This window comes from Stenella coeruleoalba (assembly GCF_951394435.1).
Source record: "Stenella coeruleoalba genome assembly, chromosome: 13".
In the NCBI taxonomy this organism is placed as follows: Eukaryota; Metazoa; Chordata; class Mammalia; order Artiodactyla; family Delphinidae; genus Stenella; species Stenella coeruleoalba.
The window spans coordinates 66908159-66934989 of NC_137159.1; the positions used below are offsets into that span (position 1 = coordinate 66908159).

Sequence of the window (26831 nt, forward strand, 5' to 3'; positions counted from 1 at the left end):
CTAGACCTTCCTGATTTTTTTTCGGATTTTCTGTAGTGAAACTGAAAGAGTATTTGAAATTATCTTTCTAAAAGATGCACTCAAGATGTGCTGCATGAAGGCAAATAACAGCTCCGACATTCCTTCACACTTGCTGGCTCCAAACTACTGCCTCTGCTTTCAGAGTCAGGCGATTTGGAGGCGGTGCAAGCCAGGAGGCAGCAATGTGGGCCATTGAATTTTCTCTTTTCACACATTGCTCTGGCAGCTAATTCCAGGGTGCTCATCTGTATGGTGGCAGCATGACTTTCATGTTTTCCCCAAGGTGTTTTATGGCTTTTTTACAGAGGTACTTTGAATAACTTTCAAAGTCTGCCACCTAGTTGTGGCACGTGGGCTCAGTAGTTGTGGCTTGTGAGCTCTAGAGCGCAGGCTCAGTAGTTGTGGCACACGGGCTTAGTTGCTCCACGGCATGTGGGGTCTTCTTGGACCACGGCTTGAACCTGTGTCCGCTGCATTGGCAGGCGGATTCTTAACCACTGCACCACCAGGGAAGCCCCATCTATCTCTCCTTTATAACGTGCACCAACCCTGAGATGTTGCAATGATTTGTGAAGTTGTTGGACTGCTGTCTGTTGCTGCCCCACCACACTCTAAGCTCCTCAGCCTGTAAGCTTTAAGAGAGATGTTTAATTCTATTTACTAATACATCCTAACTGTCAAGGGCAGAGCTTGGCACATAGGAGATGCTCAATAAATACTCATCAAATGAATTAATCTTAGCTCCTTCCCTTTTGGCTCCAGGGCCTTGGGCAAGTTACTTAATCTCTCTGAGCCTTAGGTCTCATTAGAAATGGGGATAATAATCCCCCTTTGAGAAAATTGTGAGATTGACATGGGACAATGGTTATAAAATACCCAGTATGGGGCCTGTATGCATAATTGGCACACATGAAGTATTGGCTTTTCCCTTACTTTCTTTTTCATCCCAGAGTATTGCACAGAGCAGTAGTTTAAAGGTTTAAGGAACAAAATATATGTCACTCTATTTCTTTCCCCTCCTTCTTTCTTTATTACTTTCTTCCATGGTTAGGCGAGACACAGAATGAAGGGTCAGAAGATCAGTTTCTCGAGTTTTCACTAATGAGATGACTTTGGGTAAAGCACTGGTCCTTCCTGTGTTTCAGCTTCCTCGTATATACGATGGGAAGACATACATAAACAGTATTTACAATCCTTCCCAACTCTCTCACCCTGGGTCTCCGCATAGGAGTCAAGGGTAACATTGGCCACTGCTGTTCACAGTGCAAGATGAATGGAAGCAAGAGGGAAATGCAGCACCAGAACAGGGAGAAGCAAATTAGGTTATTGGCTTATCTGTTTTAATTTAAGTTGAGTTTATTTTAGTAATACAGGTGAAGAATGTTTTAAAATGTATCATCATGACAGTGCCCTTTGGTAACAGCACAAGGATTTCTGATGTATCTTTCTTCAAAAGAGCCTGAGGGCTTTGTATATACTGTCTCATTAATTCTCAGAGCATCCCTAAAGTTGGATGGGAAAGCACGATGAGTTCAGTTTTAAAGGTAGAGAAACAACGCTTCAAAAATGTTAAGTAGCTAACCCAAGGTCTCACGGTAACATCACTGTTCCCAGGAACCCAGGTCTCTATCTAACACAGCAGCCTGTAGACTATTTTGCTTCCGGTTTCTAGAAATGTGTCCAGCCATGGGTGAAAGGTCTTTGTTCTGAGCAAAGTAGTATTTAAAGTGTGGTTTCCTGGAGGATAGACTCTTTTTTTTCTGGAATGAGAGGAGTGACAAGTAGGTAAAGAAGGATTGAAAGGGCTGGAAGTTACTAGAAAGTATTCTGCCCCTCTCCATCTCCCCATCCCAAATGTCATTTCCCTGGACCAGCCAAGGCCCCATTTCAAGGCCAAGCATCAGACCTGGTGGTTGTCATGGAAACAGTGCTGGCTGAGCTTGAGGCCCTGGAGAGCCAGCTGCCCTGACTGAAGGTGTGTGTTTCTAGGTCACCTTCTTGGTTGACCTGAAGGGATTCTGTAGTCCTCAGTTAGGAGAATGCTTCAGGCACCTGCAATCTGATCGGTGTTTCTTCTGTATTTCACACACTGTCACTGTTCTCCAGGGCAATCAACATCATCTCCAAGAGGTCTGTGTTGAAGAGTGGCATTTCTGGTTGGTCCATATATCAGGGTCTTCAGTCCAATGTCCTATCATGATTCTCACTATGTGACCTTGGGTAGGGCAGTTGTGTTTTCTGAGTTTCAGTCTTCTCATCTGTAAAAGGGGTTAACTAATCAGACTATTGTAAGGATTATGAGAGTGAAAGGCCCTGAAAGGCATCAGTAAGTCATAAACCACAGTGATTGTGTAAGTAGTTAGGATCCACTCCTCTACGCTGGAGGTCACGTCTTCTAGTGTAAATGGGCCATGCCCTCCCCAGGGATCACCCTTGTAACTGTCGCTTCCTAACTAGAAATATCAGGTCAAGAGAAGACTAGTTGTTTATGGATAGTTTGTAGCTTCTTGTCCAACTTAGCCAGAGACTACTGGGCCTGCTGGTGGCAGTTGTCCCCACAGTCACTCCCTCACCTGGAAAGAGAAGGGTCCTTCATTGAGGGACTAGTTCCCTAGGCTGCCTGGGCTTTATGTCGCTTGTGGTACATTAGTTATTTAGTGCCTGGTAAAGCTCTCTGAGATCACAAAATGAAAGGCCCGGTGGCAGTTCAAAGTCTTCCTTTTGATTATTATTCTAGTCAGTGTATTTTGGGGGGAGAAGATAGGTTCGAGATCACAGTGGAGGAAATTTCATAAAGAGAGTATGAACAAGCCACAGAAACGGACCCAGAACACAGGGTCACATTGCCCTGCTGATGGAAGCGCTCCGGCCTGGGAGGAGTGCTTGTGTGTGTGTGTGTGTGTGTGTGTGTGTGTGTGTGTGTGTGTGTGTGTGTGTGTGTGTGTGAAGCATCAGGCTATCTGGAGAGTGATACCTTCTTTGTTGCGTTCTTGGCTTAGTTCAAATGCCAATTATTCTTCCTCTACTACCAAAAGCCAGTGAGTCTACCTGGCCTAGGTAGGTAGGACCAGGGACCAAGCACACCTGGAGCAGGGATTCCACGGCAAGAGGAGACATTGCAGGCTCACAGGCCAGTCAGGAGCTCTTTCTTGGGACACTGAGGTCATCTCTAGATAGGTCACAATGTAGTGACTTGGGACACAAAGTCTAAAGGGGCAACATTGAATGTCATATTACCTTCATTGTCTGGCTTTGACCATGAATTATGAGTCACTGATGGCCTACACAGACATGGTATCAGGGCTTACCTGGGGTCTATGCCCCTGATCTGGCCCTGACCTTGACCTTGGGAAGCATATACTACATGAGACAGAACAACAGCCTCCATGAAAAGTTTTTGCTAATTTCTTCTAAATCTATGAGCTTGAGACTTGTGAATGAAATTAATAAAGTATTATACTTCATTGTCACGAACAACCAAGGTAGTTTGAACAGCCTGTTTGATAAGTGGTCTAATGGCACCTTCCTAGGTGGCAATAAGCTGTAGTGGTTAAGGAGGAGGAAGGCCCAGTCAAGTTTTCTCTGGGCCACTCCAGATCCCAGCTCAACTGCTTTGATGGGGCTCCAGCTCAGGAAAGATGGGCAACCTTGGAGAAGGAGGGATTCGGTTTCGGCCTTTAAGAAAGGGTAGAATTTAGGAAAGCAGCAGGTCAAGAAGGACGTTCTAGGCAGAGATCAGCTTGGGCAAAAGATTGGAGACTTACGTGTAACGGAGACCATAGAATGTGAAAGGATTCTGAGTGGGAAATAAGGACGAAAAAGCAAGTAGTGGCCAAAGTGTGATGGCTTCAAATTTACACATTTTAGCCATTTCTGCAGCAGCCTCTTTGTGATTCCCTTTCTCATTTGGGTCTAATATACCCTGCAGGTAACCAATCCCCAAGAGCTAGAACCATGCTGACAATTTCCTTTGTGTTGCATCAATATTCCTTAATGCCATGCCTTGGGAAGGAATGCCTGCTTTTATTGACTGACATATGGGGTTCACCGCTGAATGAACTCAGTAGTTATACACAGGTCCTTTTGGGATCGGGTAGAGGCAAGGTACATGGGTTGAAACTATGCCTTTCAGTGGTACAAGAGAACATTATGAGAAATAATAATTTTTGCTTCAGGACTTGAGCTACCAAGAAAGAGCACAAACCTTCCTGTCAGGGGGGAGTGGGGTTTAGTGAAAGGTGAGGTGGAGTGGGGGCCTTTTAGTTCCCATTCAAATTCCGCCCTGACACTAATAGCTCCTCTCTGAATGAGCCAGCTGGAAGGAAATGTGAAAGCAAACTCCACGAGAATTGACTATGTGAACTGGAGAAGAGCTTAGTGAACCTCTAGTTCAGCCCCCTCAATTTCCAGGCCTGGAGAAGGTGTGGAGAGGTCTTTGTGTTTAGGACAAAGGACACATCTGCTAATTCTCCCTCTTCTGTCTGAAAATCACATATCAGTTTTTCAGACTAAATGAACTGCCTGTCACAACTCCAACATCACTGCTGACTCTAGTAGTCATGTAAATTCACTGAGAAGGTTTCTTTGGCTGCACAGGTGTGGGATCCGCCCCGTGAATACTGAAACTGTTTCCCTGGGCTGCCAGTCCCAGGCAGGAGGCCTCTCCTGTGCACCGGGCCTTGCTGTGCCCGCTCACTGCTGTTTGACATCTGGACAGCTATTTATTTGGTCACATTAAGCTTTGCTTCGTGTGACACAAAATCATTGTAAAAGAATGCATTATTAAGTGTGTTTTCAAATAAGGGGAGAAACTAGCAGGCTGTCACTGATTGTTTTATTGTTGAGAGGAAAATAAATAAGTAAAATGTGTATAAGGCAAGGCAGGAGCAGTTCCAAGGAGCGTTTAGAAGAGAAGCATTTTTACATTTTATTGATGGAGGTTTGTAAAACATGCTTGCTAGTGAACCCATGTAAAGTATGTGATTAGCCTGAGTTAAACAGCTAATAAGTACCAGAGCTAATAATTTTCTCAAAGGCTCTGGTTTCATTATTTGACAAATATTTATTGAGTGCCTACTATGTGCCGGGCATGGGGACATAGCAGTGACTAAGGAGAGACACAATAAACAGATGAATATAAATATAAGCAATAATAAATGCAGGTCAAGGTGATAGAGAGTGGTTAATGGGGTGTGCTATTTTCCTATAGGATGATCGGGAAGCTCTCTCTGAGGAGGTGACATTTGGGCAGAGACCTGGATGGAGAGAGGAAATGACCTGTGACTCTAGGGGAGAGGAGCTTTTTAGGCTGAGAGACCCACCAGTGCAAAGGCCATGAGATGGAAGTGTATTTGGCGAGTTTAGGAATAGAAAGGAGGCCTGTGGGGCTGGAGCTCCATGATCAAGGGAAATATGTTTGGAAATGAAGTCAGAGAGAGAACCGGGGCCAGATCATGTGGGACCTTAAAGGGCTAGGCTATGGCTGAATGCTATTTCAGGGCTGGAGTGTCAATCTGACTGCTGTGTGGAGAGCACACTGAAGGTGAGCAATAGTAGAAGCAGGGAACCAGCTGGGAGCTTATAGCAGTTGTCAGGGTAAGAGGTGATGTGGGGAGAGAAGAGAGGGACAAAATGCAGGTAGAGTCATCAAAATTGTTTGATAAACTGATGTGGGGTGTGGGAAAAAGAAGTTAAGGATTCCTCCTTGGTTTTGACCCAAGTAACCAGGAGAGTTTTGTCATCGCTATCTGAAATAGGGAACACCTTGGGTTTCGGTGGTGGGACATCAAGTTTTTATTTTTGCATGTGTTAAGTTTGTGATACTTACCCAGGAATAAAATGGAGATTTCAAACTGGCAGTTGGACATACATTCTGCTGTTCAGGGGAGAGGTTGGGCCTGGAGATATAAATTTAGTAGTATTAATATGTAGATGGTATTTAAAGCTTTGAAATTGGATGAGATCATTTTTGGGAGTGAGTTTAGATGGAGAAGAGAAATGTCCCAAGTCACCCAACTTTTAACAACTATCAAATAATAAAACAGAGATTCCCTCCCCCATCACATTTTTTAAAAAGAAAAAAAAAAAGCTGAGCTTATTTACATGTCGGGCAAGAAATTCACTGAGTAGTTCTCTAAGGAATAAAAGTCAGAGTTTTTTTTTTTTTTCTTTTTTTGGTACGCGGGCCTCTCACTGTCGTGGCCTCTCCCGTTGCGGAGCACAGGCTCCGGACACGCAGGCTCAGCGGCCATGGCTCACGGGCCCAGCCGCTCCGCGGCATGTGGGATCTTCCCGGACTGGGGCATGAACCCGCATCCCCTGCATCGGCAGGCGGACTCCCAACCACTGTGCCACCAGGGAAGCCCAAGTCAGAGTTTTTAAAGCCTAAGGAAGAAGGTTACATGGTGGTCATACTAATTCAGAATTGAAAATCAGCACTTTGCATAGGAGAGAATGAATTCATAAGTCTGAACATGCTTGTTTAAAACAAGTCCCTTGTTCATTGGTTAAGAGACTTTAGTGAAGTTCAGGAAGGGTCTGGTGTCCTGGGGTCACTTGAAATTCATGGTCATTGATCATTGTCAGCTGGTTAAAACCACTGTGATGAAATACAGTATTCAGCCATGAAATCTCCTGGGAAGTTACTGCTGGCAAGTGGAGAATGTTCCTTTTGTACAGCCCGGAAAATGAGGAGGATCTGGCAAAGAAGAGTAGAGAGGACCTTCCACCGAACTAGGAGGCAAGAACTATGGCAACCAAGGACCATGTGGTCACTGAGATGTTAAGAATCCAAGAAGCAGAGAGGATCGGCGAGGTCCAATGCTGCTGAGAGGTCTGGTAAGAGAAGGACCAAGACTCGTTCATTGTGTATGCAACTTGGGGTCTTTGATGACCTTGACCTGGAGTAGTGGAGACAATCCTGATTTAATTGAGTTTAAAAGAAAATGAGAGGGGATGGGCTTCCCTGGTGGCACAGTGGATAAGAATCTGCCTGCCAATGCTGGGGACACAGGTTCGATCCCTGGTCTGGGAAGATCCCACATGCCGCGGAGCAAATAATCCCGTGTGCCACAACTACTGAGCCCGTGCTCTAGAGCCTGTGAGCCACAACTACTGAGCCTGCGTGCCACACTACTGAAGCCCACACGACTAGAGCCCGTGCTCTGCAACAAGAGAAGCCACCGCAATGAGAAGCACGTGCACCGCAATGAAGAGTAGTCCCCGCTCACTGCAACTAGAAAAAGCCTGCGTGCAGCAACGAAGACCCAATGCAGCCAAAAATAAATAAATAAAATAAAAATAAAAAAGACATTAAGAGAAAAGAGAAAATGAGAGGAGAAAACTAGAGACAGAAGCATAGGCAAATCTTTTTAAGGTATTTAGCTGTGAAGGAGAGCAAGTAATTGGATGATGGCTGAAGAAGAGTGTGAAGGTCAAGGAAGTTTTTTCTTTTCTTTTTTTAAGATGGTGTATGTTTGCTGCAGATGAGATTGGCTTGGAAGAGGGGGAAATTGTTGATGCAGGAGAAAGGGCAGACTATTGCAACAGCTGATTTCTTGGGAAGTGATGAGATTAGCACCAAAGTGGAGAGGCTGCCACTGCTTAGGAATGTAGACAGCATATCTGTTACAACAGGACAGAAGGTAGCATATATAGGTACTGATACCTGTAAGTTGGTAGATTTGTTTCTCTTTTTTCAGTGAAACAAGTTCACTAGCTGAGAAAGTAGAGGAGTGGGGGTGGAGGATTGGAAGCTTGAAGGTAAGAGAAACTTGGAAGGAGTGGGTCTAGAGAGAGGGAGGGTGAATTGAGCCCATTAGCAAATTCAGAAGGATTCCTGGGCAGTCCTGCCTGAGGGTCCTCTTGAGGTTTGTTGTGATTTTTAAGTGAGACTTGTCAGCATCTGGTGTACTCCCCCTCCCCTTTTGCTCCCCTCCTCTCCTACCACCACATACAGCTGCTCAGGACAATTGTGAAGGACAGAAGAAGGAAGTGAGTTGCAGTTGTTTGCAAGGGAATTATTACAGTGGAATTATAATAGTGTTGAACACTGGAATCTAAGCTGAGGATGCAAGAGGGGTGGTGCACAGTGGAAAAAGCTGCGTCAAGAGGTTGGGGGTTTCATTCTGCCTAGACACCCTGTGGTGCCTGGAAAAGGGCTCAGGATATCATCTCCATCTCCCCCACCCCAAAGGAAAAACATAAAACTATCTTATCTGTAACCAATCGGTAATGCCCTCAGTCCAGAATATATTTCCTTACTTTTCTCCTCAGGTGGTCTTGGCCATCACTTGGGCACCTGGAAGCTCTTGCTCCTACTTTCAGCTCTCCTTTCCTTTCTGCCTCTCTCCCCGGGATTCCAAGATACACTCTACTTGAGCCAGCGGGTCTTAATTCACACCGTCACCCCATAAGTCTGTGCTGGTGAGACCCATTTTACTCTGATCCTCACGTTCTCAGAGGGAAGCACCAAAGAGCCAAGTTTTTTTTGTTTTTTTGGTTTTTTTTTTTGCGGTACACGGGCCTCTCACTGTTGTGGCCTCTCTCGTTGCGGAGCACAGCCTCCAGACGCGCAGGCCCAGCAGCCATGGCTCACGGGCCCAGCCACTCCGCGGCATGTGGGATCTTCCCGGACCGGGGCCCGAACCCGTGTCCCCTGCATCGGCAGGCAGACTTTCAACTACTGCGCCACCAGAAAAGCCCTTTTTTTTAAAAATTTTGTTTTAATATTTATTTTATTTTATTTTATTTGGCTGCATCGGGTCTTAGTTGCAGCACACGGGATCTTTCCTTGTGGTGAGTGGGCTCTTCATTGCAGTGCATGGGCTTCTCTCTACTTACGGCACACAAGCGCAGTAGTTGCGGCACGCAGACTTAGTTGCCCTGCGGCATGTGGGATCTTAGTTCCCTCACCAGGGATCGAACCAGCATCCCCTGCACTGCAAGACAGATTCTTAACCACTGGACCACCAGGGAAGTCCCTAAGAGCCAAGATTTTTTCTTGCTTAAATGGATTGCTTCTTATGGCATAGCTTTCCTCTATGCCGGAAACCCCCATTCCCACCAGGGCTGAGGATGGGGGGTAGGTGGTGGAGATGGAGTGTGAAGGGAGCAGAGAGCCTCTTCCCTGCACTTAAATGCAGTACTTTCTTTTTTCTCTTCTAAATGTATGCATATTCTATTAACTTTAATTAGAGCACATTTCTGTGTCAGTGCTTCTGATTTGGGCAAACAACCTCATTCATGCAGACTGCGTCTTTCTCGGTCCTCACCTTCTCAGGTGAGGAGGCTCATCCTCTTGGTTGACGCCTCCATTAGCTCGCCCAGCCTGATCCGGCAAATCACTATCCACTTCCCTCTGAGGACCGTGTGAACCCAACCTACGAGCAGAAATTCTGGGAGTTCCCATAGGGGCGGGATGAAAATGCTTGCTTTCTCTTCAGTATTTAACTTTGAAGATGCCCAAATATTTATTGGCATTTTTGGATATAAAATGGTTTAAGCTTATGTCTTTAGGAATGACCCACAGTGATGCCCATGGCTCCTTGCTGGGCCATGACTCAGCCCTCAGAGCCCTTCCTTTTGAATGATTTCAGATATTTCTTTTCCCTGAATATATAACCTGGCCCTCATCCATATTAAAAGTCATCTGCCACTCTGTGCAAACCCACAGATTCATAAGTGCTTCCTGAAGCCTAGCCCCATCCACTTGGTGCTTCACATCCAGGAAGAAGTTAATACCATTCCCAACCTGTATGGCTAAGAAAAAATGACATCATTGTGAAATAGGGAAATGTTGCCTAGACTTGGTCTTCCTGTTGCTTCAGAATTGCTTAAAATTTGAACTATGCTGATGACGCAGACATAGAGATGCCGATTTTTAATCACATGGGGGTTATTGCAAGGAGTTGGTTGTCAGAGCCTTCTCACATCCCTCGCACTGTTGCCCCATTCTGGAGCATACTCTCATCTCTGACCTTAGCCATTGACTCGTGGGGATGCTGGAGGGCCCTGTAGAGAACTGAGAAGCACCATGCAGTAGTTTGTGGGGGTCCATGAAGGGTGGTGGAAGGAGCATGGGCAATAGCATCAGGCCAATCTGGTCTGTTGCCTCTGGTCTCCTGCCTGGCCACGTGGCCACAGTTAGGGCATCCAAGCTCTCTCAGCCTCAGTTTCCCTGGGCTCAAAATAAGGCCCAATAATAGTATTGATACTTATTCACGAGGTTGTTTTAAGAAGTGAATGTAATCACACACTTAAAGCACTTAGCACAATGCCTGGTCCATGTGTGCTCAGTTAATATTATTAATTCTTTAAAAGTCTAATAAACTCAAGCCTGCTCCTAAGTAGACGTGTGTGGTCTTGGACCTCACTTCTCTCAGCCCCATTGCCCATCTATAAAACAGAGTTGATGTGAGGGTGAAATGAGATGGCTGCTCTCTGAAACTTACTAACATAATTTCTGACCCCTTTCAGTGCATTCCTCTAAGCCATTTTGGAGAAATGCTGCAAAAGATGTATCTGGGTACTAACCAATTCAATTCTTATCTCTTTAGATCAGATGTGGGAGAAAAGTCAAAAACTCTTTTCTTTGTACTCAGAAGCCAGCACTTCCAGGTCAAATCTTTGGGAGGCAGAAAGAAGAGTGTTTCTTTTAGGAAGGAGAACGTAGAATGCCCATTCTGTTCTAGTGGCAGGAACAAGTGGGCTTCACCCAAAGGCAGCACCTGTAGATAAAACAGTAGAGTGGTCTGGAAACAAAAGTCTGCTGTGGCCACTCAGGGCAGTTACTTCCTTAAAGTGTGTGAAGAGGGATTGATACTAAAAGAGGGTTGAAGGAGGATCGCGTGCTGGAGGTGATGTGGAAGTTCCTAAACAGAACTGATTCCCAAACTGATTCTATTTTTTTAACAGAAAAAGCTTTGCCTGCCTTAAAACGTTAGCAAATAGTGATTGAGTTGGGGATTTCTGGGAAGAGCTGCATAAGAGCATGCAGCCTGTGTTCATTTGATTTGTAGATATATTATAATTACTTTTCATCCCACAAAACCCACTTGAGGTACTGTTAAGCAAAGGAATAATGCTGCTTTTGCTCCTTTTCTCTCAACCCTTCTTTCTCTCATGCAAATCAGAAACATTAATCCTTTGTGGCTCCCTGGACTCTTAGTTATGGGAAAACTCATCACCTAGCTTTTTTTTTTTTTCCTGAAAATAACACAGTTGTCAAAACTCATAACTTCTGAGTGCAGTTTCAACACTCTCATTGATAAGGCAATAACCCAAGCAAACAACGTTAGATGAAATTACAAGTCGGAACATAAAGTAGAGTGGAGGCATTATTTAAATGAGATGAGTTAAAGTTCTCTGTAAAGTTGCACAAATTCTGATAAGCAGAATAGACTTTGGATAGAGCTATTAGGCCAAGCCATTAAGTAGCCTGGCTTCTAGTTCATCTCCCAGAGATCTTTGGCATGGCCTAGGTCGCAAGATTCGGACTTCTTCGATCTGGCTGCCCTTGGTAGAAAATGTGCAGTGAGGTCCTGAGGTCAATTCAACCTACTCGTGACTCAGTCTTTTTTCCCCTCATTTTCCAACTGATGTCATGAAAGCCTTTTATGAATTTTCTTTTATAAGCAATATGAGTGACAGCTAAAAGACACATCCCAAGGGCAAAGATCGGTGTTCTCTTTGTCTTTTCAGGTTCCCGTCAGAGCTCCTTGGAGTCACCAGCAAACCTGCCTTCTCTTCCTCCTGATTCTCTTGCCTGGAATCTGACCTGGATAATGAAAGATTCCTTCCCTTTCCTGTCTCATCGCAGCCGATATGGTAAGTATATTTTGATAGTTATTTGTGATGTACAGTCACCATCTCATAATTAAAGAAGTTGTGAGTCTCAGCTTGTGATGTATGGCTTGTCGGGGAGGAAGTCTTTCTGTACCCTTAGTCTCCATTGATACCCAAATTAAGACCGTTTCCCCCAGGACTGGCTTCTCCAGACTGACAGCTGCCTTATGTATCCTGGAGGAAGCCAAGGGCTTTGTTGCTGCCATGTCTCATCCCCCAGCCTTTATATGTGTGGTATTCCTGACATCCCCTTACCAGTCATTAGATGTAATGCTTATTTGCATTTTGACTGTAGCTTTCTAGATACAGGGTTCTAACCCATGAGTGTTTCTAATAGTGATCTCTTGAAGAGAGGATTGTTATTATGAGGGTCTTCTGGGGCCCCTCAAGTGATTTCCTTATGTTTAGGTACCTCCTTAAAAGTACCCAGACGTGTTCCTAGGTATTATTTTCAGTTCATTTGATTCTGCAATAACCTCAGAGGTAAGGAGGCCAAGTCCCATTCCATTTTTAAAGATGCAGAAATTGAGCATAATAAGATCATACAAAGTGGATTTTCTAACTACAAAAGCAGAATTCTTCCCTTCACTTTTTCTCCTAGGGAGCTACCTACACAGACTGGTAGGGTGAGGCCATATTTACATGGTGTAGCATTCCTCATCTTCCATGTTCATCCTAATAGCTCACAGGAGCTGGCCTCTGCAGAGGAAAGGGGTAGGTTTGGAGGAGAGCTGATGTATTTCAACTTGGACATTTTTTTCTTCTCTTGAACTCCTTTAGGGTGAACCCCATGAGGGCAGGCACAAATCTGTTTGCTCCCCACTTTATCCCATCACATAGAAGAAACTCAGAGGCTTGTGCATGATAAATGAATGCAGAGGTCTTTAGGGATGGAACTCACTCATCAGGCCTGATTCAACTAAGTATTTATGAACCTGGTATACACTGAGCTCTAGATTCCCTTCTGGGAATATTTACCTATTCCCGCCACTCAGTCTCTGCCCTGGGCCTGAGCTTTTTAAAGTGCACCTAACAGACCTTCCACCTGCTAGTGTCCCTCTTTCGTAGAGCAGTGAGTCTTGGTTCATATTAATTGTACCTTCATTTCAAACTTAAAAAAATAAATGCATGAAAAACCCTAGGGCAGTTTAGAATTGTACTCTGCTGGGATGTTTCCTGCTATGCTGCTAAGCCTCCCCGGTTGCAGGGGAAGATCAGTAGTTGTCAGGAGATTCCAGATAAGAATTACTTCTTGATTTTATTTAAGCCAGACACTGAGTATCACCTTAGGATAAGGGCAGGTGTTTATAAATAATTGAAATCTTGTCCTTTATACTGTTATTGCTTTGTAAAACCAGATTTGTGATAGAACCAGTCTTTGGATAACGTTTTTTGAATTTGCTCTCAAAGTCATTCAGTATCTACACAACTTCTATAAAATGTAGAATGTCCAAAACAGGCCGGTCTGCCTCCTGCATGACACAGAGGACATTTCATTTGTTCTCTCTGAAGCATCTAGAAAGAGATTTCAGGTTGAAAGGAGAAAACCACCAGAGCTTATTTAAACTGCTACATGCCCACTGCTTGGCTCTGATACACCTGTTTCCTCTCCCTGGGCCTCACCTATCTCATGTATAAAATGAGGGTGGGGTGGCATGCTCCTTGGGCAAAGGAATAGATATGCAAGACTCCTAGGATTCCTTTCAAATGCTCCTTTTAGCCTAGAAGCCTCATGATTTCCCTTCTTGGCGGAGGAGGGAACCCAAACCATTGGTCAGGCCTTGCTGAAATGCTCAGTGAGGGTGCCAAAGTCAGCACCGTCATTGCTACCGAGTCACAGGGTGAGAATAGATGATTCTTGGTTGGTGGCTCCTTGACTGAGTGCGGTGGTAATCTCAGAGCCTTTTCATCTCTTCCTATATTTAATTCAGCGGAGACTCATAAGGACCCACCTGTCCCCACCACCACCGGTGTGTGCCTGGTTCAGTGCCAGATGTTAGAGGTGATACAGAAACAAACATAAGTGAGACTTGCTCCTGCTCTCTCAGAGCTTATTGTCCAGAGAAACAATCCTGTAGGGAGCTCAGCCCGTTGCCACAAAGAGCACCTCTGGGGCACTGAGGTTGAAGACTAGTCCTGAGACACACAGCAGTGCAAACTGAGACTCCTGTTCTCTTAAAGATGTTTGCGGGGCTCAGCCCATATCTCTCTATGAACCAAAGAGGCCAGCAGGCTCACTGGTGGCAAATCCACACCTTTCAACTGCCGCAAAAGACATTTTAAGAAATGTTAACAACTTCATTAATTTTAAGGCCTCAAACTTGGGCAGAGAAATTTGACTGGAAAATTGCCGCCTGAAGGGATAGTTCTTCAGACAGTGAGAAGTAACCAAGACTCAGCAAGCCGATGCGGGCCCTGAGTGGTGGAGCTTGGTGCCTGGCTGGCTGTCTTCACCTGCGTTCTGGGGTGGAGGTGGGCGGGGACGTCCGGAGGGGGAGGTAGGAGAGGGCGGCAAAGGTAGGCATCAACAACCCGACCACAGGCATCATGATAGGCAGTGGCGGGCCATCCCTCTCAGGCAAGCTTGTCCAGTCCTGAATTGAGTATGGCTTTCTTTTCATGGGTGTTTTATGAGAAGAGATGAGGTGGAGAGAGACTAATAAGATTTACTCAACCCAGTCTGTAATTATCTGCTTGAGGAAAAAGTTTGACCTACCTTTTTGAAGTCTCCCCATATTTCTTCTAATTTACGTTGGGGCCTTTTATGTTGTGTAAAATATATTTTCTTCAATGGCATTTGGTATCAGATTCCAGCTCTTTCTTGTCTCTTGTCTTGAATGATGGGAGCCTGCTAATTTCATCATCAACAAGCAGAGCTGCACATTCTTCCCCCAAGGCTTTGAAGAAGCTGGGGGCGGGGAGGGGGGGACATCTAAAGAAAGAATTTGTTTCCTTTTATCATCCAGCTCTGATGCCTTAAGACTTATTTACAGGCTCGGCTAAAGGATTGGACTCCAACTCCCTACCCAGATAAAAACCTGTTTTATTTGGTAACTGCAGGTAGCTAAGAGATTGAGGCCACTGGGGGTTTTAATCACTTTGAGTTCTAGAGCCACAGAAGCAGATGATATCCTGCCCACCTTTAATTCATGTTTGCCTATTCTGGGTGTATGAAGAATCAGATCACCTTTTAAAGTAGAATAACCAAAGTTTCTACCCAGATGAGGCAGAGAAAGAGGATTTTCATTTATTGGAAAAAAAAAAGTTTGATACTTTGCAAAACTCTTCCGTGCCCCCCTTTCTCACTTAAGCTTGTCATAAAATTGTGGTGAGTGAAAATTATTTTATATCCCACTTTTATAGAAATGTAAATTGAGGGCTGAAGACATTCATTAACCGTGCTCCCAAGTTATGGAGCTGGTGAGCATTAGAGAAGACTGAACCCAGATTTTCTGACTTCAAGTCTAGTGCTCTTTCTACCACATCAAAAAGTTAATTCAAAGATGAAGTCCCCACTCTATGGAGAGGGCACTCATTCCCTGGACAACCTGGTGTTTGGACTGAATGACCAATCTGATATCCAAGATGTGGGCAGCTGTAGGACCAAGGCTTGGTGTCCCCAGATTGAGACTATCCCAGGTAGGCCAGGTAATTCACCTCATCCTAGACATGGATGTAGGCCCCCCCAGGCACTATGGGCAGTCTTGCCTTCCCTACCATAGACTCTGGTCCCTGCTATGGGTTCAATATACCCCTAGTGTCCATGAATGTGGCCTTATTTTAAAATAGGGTCTTTGTAGATGCAATTAAGTTGAGTCCATACTGGATTAGAGTAGGCCCTAATCCAATATAACTGATGTCCTTATAAGAAGAGAAAACAGAGATACAGGCATGACACATAGGATGAACACCATGTAAAAATGGAGGCAGAGATTAGAATGACGCATCTTCAAGCCAAGGAATGCCAAGGATTGCCAGCAACCACCAAAAGCTAGGGAAAGGCCTGGGACAGATCCTCCTAGAGCCATCAGAGCGTGGTCCTGTTAACGTCTTGATCTCAGACTTCTGGCCTCCAAAGCTGTGAGAGAATAAATTCCTGCTATTCGAAGCCACCCATTTTGTAGTGTTTTGTTATGACAGCCCTACTAAACTAATGTAATCCTTCATCCCTCCAGTCCTCCAGTGTCCAGAGCACTGAATCCTGGAAAAGAAAGATTCCTCCTAAAATCTCAGCATCAGGGCACAACAAAGCCATTGTTGGACTTTAAATAAAAGTTCTATTAAAACTTTGTCTGCTTTCAAGCCCATTGGGACCCCCATCCAATTTAGGGACTGGTGCTTTTGGAAACAAAGAAAGATTAGACTTTTTAATTACTTCCCCTGCTGCTGCTACCACCAACACCAGTCTTGTTAATGTATCAATTTCTCTGATTGAAAAGACTGGGTAAATTAAATCTCTCTCTCTCAAAAAAAAAAAAAAAAATCAACCTACCACAGAATCAAAAATGGAAAGCAAATAAGTCCTCCAGCCCCCCGTGGGATTTGCTTCATAGCTCTGGCAGGAAGTCAGTTTGATCACATTTCTGAAATTACTTATTTAATGTGGCTGGCCGTGATCTGCCATTCTGCCCTCAGAAGCCTGGTGTCAGTGAAAAGCAGCTCCACAAGGGAGCATCCCTTGTGGACCATTGTCAGGGCTGAAAGCTTTCTTACCAATTCCTCTGCCCTGATAGGCCAGGCCTTTTTGTGTTCTCTTCCCAGCCCTGTTCCACTGAGCTGGGAAGTCAAGTTCATTCCTAGCCCTTGCCTCTGTATTTTTATCTACAACATGGTAAGCACAAGGCTCTGCACGTATTCACCAAAAAGGCTGAGTCCCAAAGGGGACAGCAGTGCCAGCAGTCATACAAGACCGAGGGCAGGGAACATCTGTTACCCTGAGGACCAGTGACCTGCTGGGAACCAATGAACTCAGTCTGTGGAAATCAAGTGAAAAGCAGTTGGCTCAGGTGTTTCAAGGAGATACTTGTTTAAAATGCTCCACTGGATCACATTCCTTGCCTTTAAAATAAAGACATATAGGCCCACTCAATAAATAACAACAATTTATCTCTGTGTTAATGGCAGACTGAGTGAGGAGAAACGGAAAGGAAACAAGTCAGATTAAAAGATAATAAAAGAATGATTAACTAACTGACACAAAAGCAAGAAAAAGAAGTCAAAAGAGATCCATTTAAAATGACTGTCACAGACAGGGAAAGGAATTGACAAAAGGGAAAGAGAGAGATGAATGGGGGAACAGAGACAGAGACACACCAACAGATAGACAATGTGGAAAGGATCACTCAGGGTTGTGTGGTCTCCTGGCCTTGTATTCTTTCTCCTATTAACATGATCTCAGCTCTCACACCTGGGCAGGTGGCTCCCTAAAGCTTGCTCCAATCTTGAGCAACCTCCTCCTGAGGGTTGTTTCTGCATCCCTACCTATCTGCCTGCATCATTTCCCCCTTAGTGTCCCAGAGAATGGGGTAATGTATATAAACATTCTTTGAGCACCAACTGTATGCCTGGCTCTGCTCTAGACATGGCCATGATAAATACAAATAGTACAAGGAGCTCTTGAGGAAGAGGCAGACATGCCTGCTGTATGACAGGTGCAGTAACAGAGGCGTGGCCAAAGCTCCCTGAAACACAGGGAGGGAAAGACAGTTCTGCGGAGGACTTAGGAAGGCAGATGTTCTGGAGACAGAGACTGCTGAGCTGGGCCTTGGACCCCAGGCACCACTGAGATCAGTGAGAAGGGCTTTCCAGGCAGAGGGAATGCATGTGCAAAATGGTGTCCAGGAACAGGTCAAGCCCAGTGACACAGGGTAAAGATGGTCTGAGAGAGATGAGCCTGGAGAAACAGTTAATTCTGGGTGTACTAAGGGTTTAGATATGATCTTACATGTGAAGCATAGGTTGGAAAAGGAAGGGCAGGAGGGGAACCTGGGAGAGATTCTGGCTATAAGGTGAGAATGACTTGGTTGCCCACGTGGGAGAGTCCAGCTTGAGTAATTGAATAGATGGAGATCCCATTATCAGAGTAGGGAGGAGGAGAAACATTTGGCAAGGAGGGATGGTGACCGCGACGTCTAGAGGGAGAGGAGAAGATGGTGAGATCTTTGTTGAACAAGTTACATTTGAAGTGCGTTCAGGACATGCAAGTGAAGAAGGCCAGTAGAGAGTTGTAAATCCATGCCTTGGCTTTGAGGAGAGGGGTGTGATAGAGAATTATTAGCATAGGCTATGGTTGAGGCTGTGATTGGAGGTTGAAGACTCAGAAGGGATACAGAAAGTTGCATTTAAGAAGTAAACAGAAGAAGAGGAGCGTGACAAACAGAGATGAAGAAATAGGAAAGATAGGAGGAGAACCAGAAGGTGGAATAGCCACAGAAACCAAACGGGTAAAGAATTTTACATGTGGGAGTCACCAACAGTGTCGAAGCCACCCAACGAACAAGGACTGTGAGAAGGCCTTTCCTCACTCTGGTAAATACCCTTTCTGTTTTACATACCTCCTCCTTCCCCCATGTTTCCTTCTTTCTCATTCCATTTTGTCCACAGTTAATTTGTTTTTCCTTCCCTTGAACCTGTCTCCCTAGATTCTACCTGCTCTAGCTTGCAAGGCCCAGCTCAGTCCCTGCTTCTATCTCAGAGCTTTTCCTGAGTACCCAGGGTGCCCTGAGTCTCTTTCGCCTTGGAATTTTTCTTATGGAAAAAGTTGATGGAATTTTTTGTAACACTAGGGTGGTATCATCCCCCTCTTGAAATCTGAGAACATTCTGACTGTTTCCCGAACATCCCGAATTCTCCAAGAATCCCACTGTGTGACACCAACTCCACAAAACCCTGGACTCCCCAGATGTTTCTTATGACTCAAGTTACTTTCCTAGTTTGTATTTCATCCTTTTTATGGCCCAAGTGTAAACTAGGTCATATAATAAAGCAATCATGGATGAGTCTAATTTATCCAACCCAAGGTAGAGAAGATGATAAATGTCACTTTTATCTATCTATCTATCTATCTAATCTACCATCTATCTATCGTATATCCACTCATCCAATGGGTGTCTACAGTTTGCCAAGCTCTTTGCTCTTGCCCCTCATAGAGATTCTAGCCTAGTTCACTTTTATCATAGGCCTAAGATGGTCCTAAATGTCCATCTGAATGGTGCTGCTTAAATACTTGTCTGATTGTTTTGTATATATGTGCAATACCCCTGGGTCTGATGGACCATCAAACCTAATAGGAAGGTTTACTTGGGAAATAAGGCTTTTAAGCCTGTGGCATTTGTCAAGACTTCTAGAAATGTATGCCCAAATGAGGACATTTTACTGTATGTAAATTTCAAAATAAATAATCAAACATTAAAAAAATAAAATAAAATCCTTATTCATTCTTTAAAAAAAAGAGATAGTCTGCCTGTTATATTTAGTAGAGCTTCTTTTTGGAAACCATATAGTGAGCATTCACACCCCACAGCTGGTGACCAAATTAACCCCAAATTAGAACAACCTGCAAGGTTGTAGACCTCACTGTTCCCATTTTTCTCACTAAGGAAGGTTATATAATGTCTTTCCACAGCACTTTGCATGTCTGATGTCACACTTTTCTTCATATCTTAGTTATGTGTGGCCCTGAATCATCATGATTCCTAGACTGTAAGCTCTTAGAGGTCAAGTAATCTGCATCTTGTTTCCTTTGCATCCCCAGTACTTACGCCAGTATTTTGTACTTGGTTGGGTTCTTAGTAAACATACACTAGATGAAATTGCAACATTTGCTGAACAATCCAGGGGCAAACTAGGAGTATACTCGAGTCTCTCAATTCCCAATCTGGAGCTTTTCTGCCCCTGACGATCTCTATTTTAGTAAAAGGTATGGATGTTCCCATAAACGCTCTTATTCCTAATGTCATATTAATTGGTTTCAGAACAGACGTGTGTAAGGGGAGAACAGTTCCTGGCCTGGGCATATTTTCATTTAGAAGTCAAAGCTGTGTCTTTAACTACTTTGGGCAGGTTGTTTTTTTTTGTTTGTTTGTTTGTTTTCCCCTCAATCTAGAAAAGCATATTTAGCAGACATGAGTGAGCTGGGAAATTTTTGTTTTGACAGCTTTGGGACATCTGAGACATTGTATACAGAGCATTTCTAACCAGTCTAGAAAGACATGTGTCCAAAACATATGTGGGAAAATGACTGATCAAGAGTGAGAAAAATGAGAGAAAATCCTCTTAAAATGAAATGTTTTGTCAAGAACAATCTCAGGTGCAAAACTTCATGTCAGAAGAACCCTCAGATTAACAAGACTTTAACCCGCCCATTTGAGTAGATGCCTAGAATAATTTGGTCTGTGAGAAATTCATGGAGATTGTGAGCTGTCAGGGCCCACAGCAGTCTGGTCAAACAGCCTCATCTTACAGATGAGGAAACTAGGCGCAGAGAGGTCAGTGATCTGCCCAGGGCTAGTGGCAGAGCTGAGATTCACACTCAGGCTGCCCGCTTGGCAGAGCCCCCATCTAACCCTCCACAGCAGACACGTGGGTGATGGCTCATATTTCCTCAGTACTTGGGCTGCAGAGAATTTCCTCACATGTTACTTCTGAGCGTTGCTTTACTCATATCATCACTTTGATTCCTTCGATCTCTGTCAGCTCAGCGGGTTCATGCTGCCCTAAGGGTTGCATCAGTGTAGGGTCCGTACCATCCCGGTGTGGGTAAAGTCACATCCAGGCTCAGGCTACTTGCCTCACCATCACCTGGAGAGCTTCTTAAAAACAAGATTCTGGGGCCTGGGGACTGTAGGATTAGGTTTGGGAACCACAGGTCTTTCATTCACCTCCTAGTTGCCTTTTGAATCTCCTCTGTGACATCCAAGCAAGACATATCCCAGCCTCTGTTTGAACAGTGGGGAAGAAACTCAAGTTGGGATTGAGTTGTGGAATTCATTGCCAGCTCTGGTTCTTATGAGTGTTATTACCTTCAGTGACTCAAGCCACTCTCTTTGATTCTGATTGTCATCTGAAAAATGGAAATGGGCATGATTCCTAATTGACGGCATTACTGTCAGGACTGACTATAAGGACAGAGTTCCATGTGCTGGAGCACAGGTGCCTCACTAATGCTCTCTGAAGAGGAATCAGACCCACTCCAGTGAGAAGCCAATAGCCTGCATTTTGGTGGCATGGCTCTATTTGCTAGAAAATATTTCCTTAACTTTCTTAAAGTCCCTAACTTTGTCCTCTGGAACCTGAAAGCACTTTACCTTTAACCATGATACTTTCTGAGCTGGAATTTAATGCTATGCAGTCCAGCTTCAAAATTCATACAACTACATAAAAATAAGCAATACTAGTTACCCACCTCCCTGGAATAACCTCATTCCTTCCTCTATTCTTAACAAACTTCCTAGCTAAACCTCTATCATCTGTCAAAATCCTTCCATCCTTCAAGATGCAGCCCAAAAGTTGCCTTCTCCCTGAGCCTGTGATCCTTCAGGCAGAAGGTCTCTCTTGTTCTGTGTCCTCCTGGCTTCACCAGGTCTGCTTACCGTGAGAGCCAGGCGTGAGTAAGTCCATCTCTCCCACTAGATTGGGAGTTTCTGAAGGTCACAGGGTTTGTGCTAGGGAAGCCTGTGTTTTGAGATTGGCATCAGGGAGGAACCTCATGTTCACCTCCAACACTCAGGAGATCCTCACCAGAAGAGACAGAAGAGTAAGTGGGGAGGACCGTCTTGCATGTTCTGAGGTCAAGGCTTCCCAAGACCTTTTCTGGTTATTGGGGCTACCACACCACTCAGAGCTCTCCTCCAACCATCTGGTTTCAGGAATGATCTCATCTGGGTGGATGTCATGCTGAGCAGTGTACAAATTACCAAGGTTTTCACCATGCTCTCTGGAGCTGGCCTCGTTCTCTTAGAGGTACCATGTTCTGCATAAATGCTTCCTGGAAATTGTAGGCAGAAAACTGGACTGGAAGTCCAATCTGGATTTTGGTCTTAGCTTTCTGCTTCTCCAGGCCCTAGGCCATTCCACTTTGGCCAAGTCACTTCACCTTCCTGAGCCTCAGTTTTCCCATCTATAAAATGAGGAGGCTGTTAACTTCAGAAGTCTAATTATTTTCAATTTTCTGTTCTGGGATGAAGAGCCAAGTCCCATTTCTTCAATCTGTAATATTGTTATGTCCACAGATAAGAGAAATGAGAATTGAGCTTTCTGTGCCAATCTCCCACCATTGTGAACATGCATGCACACACATCCTCTTCTGAGATTGTCTTCTGAGGCTGCATTTATATAATTAATTGATTGAAGGAGACTTGGCCCTTCTTTGCTGCAGCTTGATTATAAGTGAGCTAAACAGATGTCTTGAATTGGGCAATTGGTTCCCAGATGCATTGTAGGGGGCAAGCGGTGGGAAAGAATTGAATGATTTCAGTTCTGGGACACCATGACAAATGAACAGTGGTTGGTGGGAGGGGGGCAGACGGGGGGCAGGTCTTACAAAGTGTGTGACAAGATGTTGATGGCAGCTGGTGGATTAACATCAAAGGTGATTGGTGGGCTAAGTGCTCCTTTAGGAGATAACCCAGAAAGGGGGAGTGGAAGTCTCTAATCATCTGAGCCTGAGCTAGAAGTCAGGAATCTTGGGATTCTGCTGACCAGCTGGCTAGAACCAAGTTAGAGCGCTTGCTTCAGCCATCTGTCCAAAAGGGAAATTGGTCTTAGAATGGTGGAGATGGATGAGACTCATCTCATTCCACTACTTTATTTTTCAGATGAGGAAACTGAGGCCTAGAGAGGTTAAGGGACTAGCTTGAAGTAACACCTCAGAGCCAGGGCTAGAACCTAGATCTTCTTACTCAAGGTCTAACATGACTTCACTTCCAAAGGGAAGCTTGATCAGCACATCAAAAAACAAAGATTGAGTGAGGAGCTTCAACAGAGTTTGACATAGGCAAAGTTCTGCCTTCAGTGCTGGACATGCCTTTTATCTCCCCTCTGTCGTGGCTGAGCCTGGAGCCACCTGGAGAGCAAGAGCAATGACTGCCATCACTTAGTAATAATCGAACGATGTGCAAGTCCCCACGCCAGGTGCTTGATGTGTGTATTGCATTTAATCCTCCTCACGGTTTCCTGAGGTGGCCCCTGTTTTAATCCCCATTTTAAAGTGAAAAAATTGAGCCACAGGGAGATTAAATAATTTGCCCTGGGATAACACAGCTAGTAAGTGACAGAGCCAAGCTTTCACCTTGAGCAGCCAGACCGCACGCAGGATCTATGCTTCTGTTTATCCCCCAGACACCCTGGTGCCCCTCTGAGGTTTTGATACAAGACAGGGCAAGGGAGGAGGGTATCTGTTCTGGATAGCATCTCCCTGAGTCCTCCAAGCTCAAGTCAGTTCAGCTCATCTCCAGGTTCCTGGTGGTAAACCTGAGGCACAGGGAGATCAAGTGATGTTGATGTGTTCTGCAGCACAGGCCCTAGGTGGTAAGGACATCCACATATAGTATCTCACTGGTAAGAGAGCACTTCCACATTCGTTACCGTATTTGATTGTCACAGCAGATATTATTATTATTTTTATCAACATCATTACTGTGATAATTCTCTCTGGTTTATCCATGAGGAAATCTAGACTCAAGTGGTTAAATAAATTGCCCAAAAGCACAAGGCTGATTGGCCCAGAGCTGGAAGAGTTTCCAAGAATACTCTAGTGATCTTCCCCTTTCACTCCTAGGCCACCCTTTTTCCTCCCTTTGTTCTCACTGTAGCTTCTGGCCTGTGCACAGACTTGCTCTCCAGCAGGAGATTCCAGCAACCATCAAAAAGCAGCTTGTTGGCAGAAGAGGACATTTAGGATGAAAGAAGCCAGAAAGCCTTATTGGAGATTGTCTGAGCCATCAAATCATTGGGAAATGGTTGAAACCTAGCCATGTATGTTTTTGCCAGCTTATTCCAGAAAAACACAGTATAGATTTTTTAGAATTTTAAGAATTATTTAAGGTATTGTTTTGTTTGTTTTTTACCCACAGCTTTGAATGAAAATAGTAAAAATTGCAAGGTCAGGAACTGGATTTTAGTATCAATCCTGCAACTCACCCACCATGCATCCTTTGGCAAGCCCCATCATGTCTCTGGGCCTCAGTTTCTTCCTCTAAGATGGTCCTCAAGGTCCTTCATGACCTTGAGGTCAACAATTGGAAAGTTCTGGGGAATCCCTTGAGAAAAGGAGACCCCATTTTGTGCCTTAGGATTGGTGGCAGCCGAGGGAGTTCCCTTGAACTGGATACAATTCTTAAGGACGGACAGTATTTCGAGAATGCTGGTTCCTGGAGCTTTATGTAATGAACTGTAGTTTCAAATATAAAGCTCTATTTTATGGCCTCTAAAGGCCACCTATAAGAAAATTGCCACATGTGTATGAAGCTTCACATGGTTCTTTACTGAATATACAAATCAGGTTTGTCAGGAATACATTGGCATTTGTATATGCCGCCCATGAATCAATCCAGCCTCGGCTTAAATGTGCCAATAAGCCAGGCCTGAGGAGGGGAGAGCTGGTGATTCAGTAACTCTGATTTTCAGCCCGGCCCAGGCCTGGTGCCTACTGGAGAGGATGGCATTCGGAAAGGCCTCCACAGCCAGGAGAAATGCCCTCCGTACTGTGTGTGAAGGACTTCCTGACCAGCCACGTGACCCTGGATAAGTCTTTTCCGTTGCCTGGGTCTTGGTGTTTTCACCTGTCCAATGGAAGAAACAACCTCAAATGTCACTTCAAGTTCTAACAGCTGACTCTGCGAATATCACCTTCAGACCGAACTACCGACTTTCCCACGGTACAGCAGAATACTAAGGAAATGGCCATGTGCCATCAGTTGACTGCCCCACATAAATACCGTTTCTCCTGGTAAACAGAAAGCTGTGTTCAAAAGGGCATGGCTATGTAAATTCTGAATCAGCTAATGTGCACTGGAAATTCTCCATTCCAAGCACATGCATCATCTCACAGAGTCCTCCTAGCAGTTCTGGGAAGTTAATCTTATCACTAAGATGACTGAGACTCAGAGAGAGGGAGAGAGTGCCCTGCACTGCACAGCTGACAAGTGGCAGGATTGGAGTCAAATCTCAGGTCTTGTGCCCTATCCCTGAGAAACAACCGTGATGGTGTTAAGGTTGCTTAATGAATAAGACATATGGGCAGAGACACATAGGAAAAGACTGCAGAGCTGGGTAGGACCAGAGAGACCACCATTCAGCAAGTGAGGGGCATCAGGCCCCGTGTCAGGCTATCAGCATCCCAGTAGTTAAACACTAGGTCAAGATAACTAGAGACAGAAGAGTAACCCCAAGACAAAATCACAGTCATGTTGCCATATTTAAACTAGTAGCAAACCTGATAATTCTCTGTTTTCAGATGCAGATCCCAGGGCCGAGTATACAGTTGAATAAACTCTCTTGTGGGCCCCTGATGACCAAAGAAAACTTGCCCATCCCACTGTCAGTTCCCTTACCTGTAACCCTCATCCCTACCCAGGAAACACAAAGGATATCCCAGAAGATGTCAGGAAACATAGACACGAACATTGAGCCCCAGACTTTAATGCACCTGTAGGCTTGGCTTCCTGAGTCATGCCTACGGGGATTAAGACTTGGATCTTATGGGTGTATACACTGACTCAGTCCTCACCTAGGGTATCCCAAGTCCACCTTTGTGAAGGTGGGATCAGGGCCTTTAAGGACAGCTCAGATGCTTCGGCTTCTGTCCTGCCTCCAGCGTGGCCCTGCCTGTCCCTGCATGGGCCCAGTTCCTGTCCTCCCTCACTGCAGGTCTGACTCCTGTTCGTGTCTGTGGCTCTAAACGAGGGGAGGTCTTTCTGCTGCCTTTTCAGTTCATAATTCCGTTTGTGAGATACTGACATCAAGGCCTTGTGGTCCCATGGAGGAAGCAGGTCAGTGGAGCCCAAACAGTCACTTCCTGTCTGAGTAACTTCAGGTGTGACTTCATTTCTCTAAGCCCCAGTGTCATCCTCTGTCAAATGGGGATAAGAGTCCTGCCTACTTCATAGGGATTCAATAAGATAATGATGTAGGGTGCCTGGCATACTGTCTGACCATGGTAAGCCCTCAGTAAATGTTACCAATTAAGCAAGTACTTCCCACAGGCCTTCATGGAGTTCCCCCTGTCTGGGCTCTTCTGTAAACATATGCCCCGTGCTACCAGAGTCGAGAGCATAAGTCCAACCCCAGGCTTGACTTCTGGAACACGTGTAATAAGAGACAAAATGAAGGGTGAAGTACCATGGAATTGATAAACATGGCATTCTTCTCTTTTTTTATGACTCTGCTTTTCACTCTGTGTTATTTGCTTCCAGTCCTCGAGCTGGGCTGAGGCTGGGCGACATCAACCAGTGGGCTCCTATGGACCTGCCCAGGCTGGCATCTGCCACCTGTGGTCATCTGGAAACCAGCCAGCCTTGGGAGGCATGTCTTAAAATCTAAAGGAGGCCCCTAATTTGAATTGTCTTAAGGAGACTTAGGAAACTAGTGAGAGGTCTCTAGGTTTACAGGGTTAGGATGAAGGAGGTACAAAGGACCTTGATCTAAGGGATTTTTTGGGAGCCTGAGGTCAATCTGGATACATAGGAGGGCTGTTGGATTTTCTAAGTCCACCCAAGGGAAGACCCAAGGGTCCAAAGTACACCACGTCTCCCTGTTACCCTTCTGTGGTGTTATGGACAGTGCCTGAAACTTCCATGCAATCTCCTTCTTGTAGCGCAGACTGGGAAGATCCCCATCTCTGCCCAAGTGGCCAAGGCTCGCTTCCTAGGCACAGGTGTTGGGCATGATTGCTTTGGTGGTTTCACACATTCCCAGAGGCTAGATTTCCACCTTCAGATTCAGTGTCAAAGTGCTTGGTCACTGCCAAC

At 45.0% G+C, this 26831-nt stretch overlaps 1 protein-coding gene across 1 annotated transcript in view; it reads left to right on the forward strand.

Annotated features, from left to right (window-relative positions):
- ALK (ALK receptor tyrosine kinase) overlaps window positions 1–26831 on the forward strand; it is a gene marked incomplete at its 5' end in the record, with an annotated part of 722056 nt that overhangs the window by 201801 nt on the left and 493424 nt on the right. The window contains one exon of the mRNA XM_079941115.1: window positions 11722–11847. Coding sequence (XP_079797241.1) covers window positions 11722–11847 — 126 coding nt within the window. The remainder of the gene's footprint in view (window positions 1–11721; window positions 11848–26831) is intronic.